Below are 8,373 nucleotides of genomic sequence, written 5' to 3' on the forward strand. Positions count from 1 at the left end.
GTTAGTTACAAAAGATACCTGTGAGAAACACGTGTCACAATTTCTTTGATCAAAAACCACAGAAGATCTGTAGTGACGAAATTATGTGTTGCTGGAAAAAACGGCAGATCACCAAATAAATTAGTACATAAAGATTTTATAATATTACTTTCAAATACAATAAATTAATTCTCAATTTTAACCTTCAAAGGCTTAATACTGTTTAGACAACCTACTATTGTTATTATATAATACAAAAAAAAGGTTTACCAAAACCAGTGGTGGATCTAGACCAGGGCCTCAGTTTTTTGACTGACGAAAATAGCCTAATTGAAGCTATTATTTGTATATTTTTGTAAGTTAATAGTAAAATCGTGATATACCTATCATAGTCGGGGATCTGGCTGCCCCCTAGTTTTTACCTTCTAGATCCGCCACTGACAAAAACACTTGTTTTAACACTAGATACAATTTTACCTTATGAATAATAGAAAATATTGTTAACATTTAGTTTATTGAAACATAGACAAATGCTACTTAATCGGACTCTACTACAAAATTTGGGCACAAGTACAACAACAAAAATAGTAGTATGAAACAAAAATATAAAATTGTTCAGCACTTACATAGTGCGAAACTTTTAATTGAAATTCCAAATGTTAGAACAAGACAAGACATGATGTATGTCAATGATATATACAGTAGGTCCATTATAGGTAGGTGCAAGAGAATAAAAAGTTGAGAAAGCACCTTTATCAAAATTTTTAACAAATTACCAAAATTTTCCAGTAATTCCACTTACATATATTTGAAGGAACATATATTAGCGGTCAACATGTAGATTATGATTTATTCAAGCCTGAAACAAGTAAGCGAACATTTTATTTATTTATTTACTTCAGTATTTATACATTGGAATGTACTACTATCTGATTTTGACAAATTGCTGCATTTGGACGAACCATGTTATCATTACATCATGAGTGGTTATGATGTTTCTTGATCTTCTGTTAATTTCAGATTTGTACGACATAAACTACCGAGCAAGATCCATCTATGGTCCTACATTCGAAGATGAATGTTTTGCTATTAAACATGACAAGGCTGGGGTTATCGGTATGTCCAATGAAGGAAGGCATACGAACTCTTCAATGTTTTATATCACATTGAAGAAATCACCGTGGATGGACACTAGATACGTAGCTTTCGGGTAATTATTATACTATATTTTTCATATATTTGTTAGATAAATTAAATATGAAATTATTGGTCTCTAGCGACATTCTAGATTCTACTGATAGTTCACCTATATTATTATATAAAAGAGTAGAAGTGACCGATCCATCATCGCCTAAGTCATATTAATATACTTAGAAACGTGAAATTTGGGTACAATTCTCTCCTTGTCACGAAATAAGATGAGAAATGACTTTTTGAAACACATTCAATAAGAGGGGTAAAAAAGAAGTTCAAATTTTCTGCCAAGATTGCAGTCTGATGATTGCAGTCTGCAATCTGATGAATCTCTGAAGTTAGGGGGATGGAACTTGACAGATAAACTCTTCATATAAATAAGGGAATAAGAGTTAAAATAATTTCGAAAATTCCGCTCCTAAAGGGAGAAAAACAGATATATTCCTTAATTCTGGTACATAAAAAACAGGACAAAGTCTGCCCTCATAACTAAAGATCAGTATCTCTTATACCAAATTATTAAAATATTATTGGACACTGCAGTTAACCTAATATAAAATACCTGACATTAAAAATTTAATTGATTATGTACACTACTGAAAGGTACGTCCACAATCAAAGCTTTGAACAAGTTATGGCTGAAAGAGTTGGTTCCTTTGAAAACGGTTCATTTGCTTGCAGAGCATTACTTGATTTAGGAAAGGCATTTAGAACTCTTACACATGTAATACTGATAGGAAAATTAAAATAATATGCACAGAGAAAAATCCGTTCTTCGGACAGCGGTATATTGTATATACAAATATACGGTATCCTCTTGCTTACTATAGAAATCAGTACGGAGCATACGTTATCCGTATGCTACATAGGCTCTACCCTTAGATGTTACATCATGCCGTTGCAGGATGTCTGACATATAACAGTTTTCCGTATATTACATACATATACTTATGTTACTTTCGTCAGCTATATGTAATATACGTCCATTTGTATGTGTGGTCCTGACCGCCTACATTGTTTCATACGGAGAGTACGTATAGATGGAACACTCATACAGAAAGTATTATAAAACATGCGTTTTTAGTTATACGTCTGGTGTACGCTAAGTCCAAAAACTACAGGAATTACGCACGTAACCTATCTTTTTAAATACGCCACTTACAGTTTTTTTTTCTCAGTGTGAGGGGAAAGAAACTGAACTATTACTGATGAAATTCTATTTGGAGAGTAGGAAGCAGATAGTGTGCTTACAAAATAAACAGTCAAGCATTATGTTAACATACTAACAGGAGTGTCGCTGGATAGCGTAATTGGTCTCTTTCTTTTCCTGATAAATATCAAAGATTTACCCGATTGCTTGCTAGAAACCACTGTTATGTATGCCGATTAAAAACATACAGAATTAGTAATAATAATAATTTACAAATAAGGATTGCGATCATGTAAACGTGACACTCAGAAACATAATAAGTACGGATTGCCACTACTGACTTGACCACATTAATGAACATTATACCGTTTCACAGTAATAATCCCAATTCTACAAAACAAGTTATAGTCTTAATAATTTTATGTTTGTTCATCGTCATTTTCCCTATGCATCATTAGCATGTGCGTAAACCTGAAGATGATTAATTTAAAAGCAATTATACACGTCCTACATAATGACGGCTCGCTTACAACAAAAGAAACTTAAACGATTTTTACAGCTTCTTTCTCTTCTTAATTCTCTATTCGATTTATGCTAAATACTAATGTCTTTTCCATCCCTAAAAAATTCCCCCCATTTTCAATTAATCTTAGCACGGAGAATATCAATCAGGTCACAGTATATGGAAACTTCTAAATGTGTAGAAGTGACCTACTGCACACTGGTTCTACCTGTACAAGCAGTGGTGCTATTCTAATTTTTTAACAACCGGTTATATATATATAACAACTTTTTTTTTTTTTTTTTTTTAAGATTTTCACTTTTGCTTAGCAAATTAATTTGCATCGCAATTTTGAAGTTTTGTATCGCACTCTCGGCTAAAAGGAAAAATATTATTACCGGTATTATTTCATACAGTGAAATAGTAAACATTTTCTATACTTCACAAAGAAGTATGATAATAAAAATTCAAGTAAAGGAAAAGTAACAGCAATTATATTTTTTAAAAGTTTTAACTTTGACATTTTATAGATTGTTAAAGCTGGTAACTGTTTCCGAAAGTGTCCATATACATTTTCCTTTAATTCGTAATGACTTGAAGAAACGGGTAATTGCAATTATACACCACGAAGTCAAGTTCATTTTTTACGATAAAACAAAATAACTTATTTCACACAAAATTCAGTTCCTAATTCTAACCAACACCTACTCGGGTCCAATTCATTTTTCATATTTTAAACATTTTACCGAACACTATTTTTCACCGTAACTTCAATGTAAAATAAGCGAGCGAAGCAAAACAGATATATCTATATATTTCTAGGTCAATAGTATGTAACAAATATATATATATATATATATATATATATATATATATATATATATATATATATATATATATATATATATATATATATATATATATATATAGGAAGACAGGAAAGAGTATTGCTAAGGTCCCGTATTTCAGCTAGTAATCTAGTTTTGAAACGTAAGCTCGAGTCTTGGATTTGGAGAGTCGATTGAGCCACTTTCTTTACAAATAGAGTAAAGTGTGGAAGAGAATATGGTCTCTGTCATCAGTTCTACGATCTGTTTCCAATAATTTGATTTGTAGTCAGTAGTAGATTGTGTTCTTGACAGCCAACAAGCACCTAAAGATAAACGTCGGGTTTCCAAGAAGATTAATAACTGAGCTTTAACTGTACCGTATGTAAGATCGAAAGCGAACCATTCTGTCATAAAGGAAAGGCCACTTCGGTAATAAATTATGATCATACTGTAGATGCATCGCATTTTGCGACACAATTTTTCGTTTGTATCGCATTTCCAGGATTTTGTGTAGCAAACTACGATGCGATACCGTTTAAATAAAAACGCTGATATATATGTATGCAGGGTGTTTTAAAACAACACGACAACATTTGGGAGGTGATTTCTGACAGCACGGTAAGATAAAAAGTATAGACCAACCTGAGTGCACAAATGCTTGCTTTCAGAGTTGTATGCTGCCGAAAACATGAAAAAATGAACTTTAAAGGTCCATAGCTTCAAAACTATGGGACCTATCATTGTCGGCGCAAGACTTCACATAGGAACTAGTATGTGGCCTTTCCAAATATCCAAGTTTCAGAATCCTGCGGCACTTCCGCAACAATTTTTGTAGATGTAGTTGGTGAGTACTTCAAATTTATGCCTGTAACCAAATACCCTCTATAAAATTGTTGCGTGAGTATCTTAGGATTCGGAAACATGTATTTTTGGATAGCGCACATATTAGTTCCTAAGTGAAATCTTGACCCAACTATGGTAGTTCCCATAGTTTTAGAGCTATGAACCTTTAACGTTCATTTTTTCATGTTTTTGGCAGTCTATAACTCCGAAAGGAAGCATTTGTGCACCCAGGTTGGTCTATACTTTTTGTGTTATCTTGCTGTCAGGAATCATCTCCCAAACGTTGTCTGTGTTGTTTTGAAACACCCTGTGTATATACATAGAGTAGTAGATAGATATAATTCTATTAGGAAACAAATCATAACAAGGTAGACAAAACCAAAGTTTTTACTGAATACCACAAGTGACAAACAGAGACCTACACAGCATCCTAATACAAGGTGTTGTGATGAACTTATGTAGCATTGCGAATATATTGAAAATGAATTATCCAAGTTAGTTGATTGTCCAAAAGTATTGGGAAAATCTTCATCCAGCAATGGGTTGACAATTGCTGATAATGGTATATATGTGTTTCAAATACAAATAATGCTCACCACTTCACTCATATAACCTCAATTCTCATTCTTGATATCTCAGCATTTGAGATTAAGGAATAAACGCTTATACCTTGGTCTAAGAGATCATATGTTTAACCCTATAGATATAAGAATTTTTAAAAACAAACACACTTAAAAATGAAATTTACCGTTCCCCACCCCGCCATTAATCTTCTGGTATGTACAGAGCAAAGGGAACAATTTGTATCCAAACAATCTCTCCCTTCCAGCTGCATGTATGCGTAAATTCGACTTGGTATAACAAATGGTTCTGCGAACTCGAAATGTTTTAACAACCGGTTCTAGCGAACCGGTACGAGCCGACTGAATAGCATCACTGTGTACAAGTAGTTGAACGATATTATAATTATTTGTTCTAGTACCATAGTTCTAGTGATCGTAGGAAAGTGTAACATGGAGAACACACAGGTGTAGGTGATTTTTCTTTACGAATTCAAACTGAAACATTCTGCACAGCAAGCCGCCAATAATAATAATAATAATAATAATAATAATAATAATAATAATAATAATAATAATAATAATAATAATAATAATAATAATAATAATAATAATAATAATAATAATAACAGTGCATTTGGGGCATGAATGGCGAATGAAAGCTTATTTTTTTGTTGGTTCATCAAAATTCGTACTTCAAAATGTGCCCTGCAGGGACCAATCAATTTCATGTTTAGATGAGCTTCTCGGGAATGACGTGGAAGCACATCTTTGGGAAACTGTTTCTGCCCTTGCAGACGAGTTATGCAAGCATCATACCATTGTCGTTCGGCGACTCCGTGCAATTGATAAGGTAAAAGGTAAAAAAGTCAGACTCATGGATGTCACATGAGTTGATACCGCCCAATAAGAATCGCCATCCAGAGGTATGTAGTTCTCTAAGTGTAAAGTTTAAGCGGGAAACTTTCCTGCATTAGATTGTCACCTTTGATGAGAAATGGATCTGCCACAATTATTATATGCAGTTAACACAGTGGCTGGATCTTGATGAAAGTCCATACATCATTAAAAAACATTTTCGTAGGTGAGTCATTTTAGTTGAGGAGTTTTTCCTTAGTCACATCAGAAGAATTCTGAGATATGGCCTAAACATACACATCTTTCCATGCTGCTTATTTCTTGCCCTTACAGAATGCTCAATGAGGTACGTTAGGTCAGAGTTGAGATAGACTTAAGTCACATACAGTTCAGGGGAATATACACTAAATAGAAAGGTTCATTCACAGGACCATGAATCAAATTATACTATTTGATAGTACCAGTCAGTTCTCCTGTTGCCTTTTGCTAATGCGTTTTATAAATTCAAGAAAAGCTTAAAGCATTTTCCTCGTGGATATTTAGGTGTAATAAGAGTACACTATAATTCAGTTTCAATGAGCTTCCTCGTGCCTATGTGGATAGCATACGTCTGCGGTGCAGTAGAACATGATTCGATTTCCTGCAGGAGCTTCTGTAATTCAGATTCCAGATTAAACTATAGTTCTCAGTCTCATATTGCCTCGATGCTGAAAGAGACGTTAAACTCTAATGCAGCTAATAATCCTGACTCACTCATGTGGACACTTTGATATTAATATGCCGTATTCGATTTGTGTGTTCTATCAGACAACGAATCATGCAAAAGTAATTTGATTGATTTGATTTTGAGTTTAGCGTCCCTTTCAATAGCAAGGTTATATGTGACATACACCTACAGCTTAACATGGGATCCGACTCCAAGAATCAAAAGATATAGAAGCAAGACAAAGTTGTTGAATATTCAGAATGAACGTGTTTTACTTTTTCACAAATTGAAGGGAAAACACATTTCCCTTTGAACAGATCTGTGGGAATTGGAAACGAGCTAGGCTCACAATTAGGGACTTTAAACCTGAAAGATCATCTAGAGTTTCTGACAGGTCTGTGCAAAGAGTACTTTGCTTCTTTATTTAGTTCTAATACAATTAAATGTTTTAATACTTTCTGGTAACAAGTATTATTACCTTTCCAGACGTGTTGTAGAAGGAATGGATATACTTTCCATAATTGAAGCTGAAAAGACGTACTACGAGCAACCAGAGCGAGATGTCCGGATACTAACTTGCGGAGAGCTCAAAGTCAACGCCATTCTCAATTCTATAAAGTGTCCTGCGTTGGAAGAACAAGTATGATATCAGTTTTCGTTTAATTTGGCGTTAGTCTTCCTAAATGGAACAAAATTTATTTTTTGTATTTCTTGTTTTACGTTATTCAGATAATGACGTAAATATATTGTATATGAAATTTCTTCTAGTAAATAAAGTAAGAAAACAAAGTTTAGATCAAGTGTATCATTCTAAGGTGAAATGGTTGCATTCAGATTTGTTAATACTTCTGACTAAGTTTGTAACGTTTTGAAATGTTGCACATCAATTTTGCATTGCAATTGCAGTATTCTGTGTTATAGTGAGAGTTTTAAATAAACAACCTGATTTGAGCTAGCTCATTTTCGAGATTTCTATCATAAGCCAGCTCGATTTAAAAAATGTGAGCGTGAGTTGAGTTTAGCTCTAAATATACGTAAGTTTGAGTGTAAAACTGCGCTCAAATCGGGCTACTTTTATTTCTACAAAGCATCGTAATCAGTCACTTGTAGCTTTGCTGTTGTCCGAGCTTTGAGAGTGAACTATAAATACTAATAATGCCACGAACCAAGTTGCGAATGGTTAGAGAGGAAAGAAATGGCTCGAGACAACTGGAGGTCTACTTATCTCATTTAGTTCAAGTGATATTTGTTTAGTTGGTGGAATTTATTATAGATTATTTATGTTTGTGCTATATTGCGCAAAATTATAAGACGATAATTATTTGAAAACCAAAGACAAGGAAAATACATTGGCTTGTGTATAATAAAAAGGGCATTCAGTAGGTTTTGCACAGATCGTTATTAGTTGCAATATAATGATGAAATTTTAGGTGAACATACGTTGATCCTTTGGCTACAAGACTATGTCACTCAATGTAACATCCACCTGCTTTAACACATCTCGTCCAACGTTCTTTCCATACCTTGAATGTACTTTGGTAAAATTCAGGTGTCTGACTTTTACACCATTCTTTCATACAAGTAATGAGGGCCTTGTCACTATCAAATGTTTTTTCCCGCAGGTGGGTCTTCAGACAATCAAACAGGAAAAAAAATCGAAGGAGCCAAGTCCAGTCTATAGGAAGCCTGAAAGATGACTTTCCATTTCATTTTCATAATTTTCAGCTGTGTCATTATGAGTATGAGGCTTG

At 33.7% G+C, this 8,373-nt stretch overlaps 1 protein-coding gene across 1 annotated transcript in view; it reads left to right on the forward strand.

The window, feature by feature from the left end:
• LOC145662885 (uncharacterized) overlaps window positions 1-7,416 on the forward strand; it is a 43,357-nt gene extending 35,941 nt beyond the window's left edge. Inside the window, exons 6-7 of the mRNA XM_081728849.1 lie at window positions 1,000-1,189; window positions 7,109-7,416. Of these exons, the coding sequence (XP_081584975.1) occupies window positions 1,000-1,189; window positions 7,109-7,268 (350 nt within the window). The 3' untranslated portion in view covers window positions 7,269-7,416. The remainder of the gene's footprint in view (window positions 1-999; window positions 1,190-7,108) is intronic.
• The last annotated feature ends 957 nt before the right edge of the window (window positions 7,417-8,373 follow it).

Source organism: Thermobia domestica, chromosome 10, assembly GCF_964235325.1.
Source record: "Thermobia domestica chromosome 10, izTheDome1.hap1.1, whole genome shotgun sequence".
Taxonomy (NCBI): domain Eukaryota; kingdom Metazoa; phylum Arthropoda; class Insecta; order Zygentoma; family Lepismatidae; genus Thermobia; species Thermobia domestica.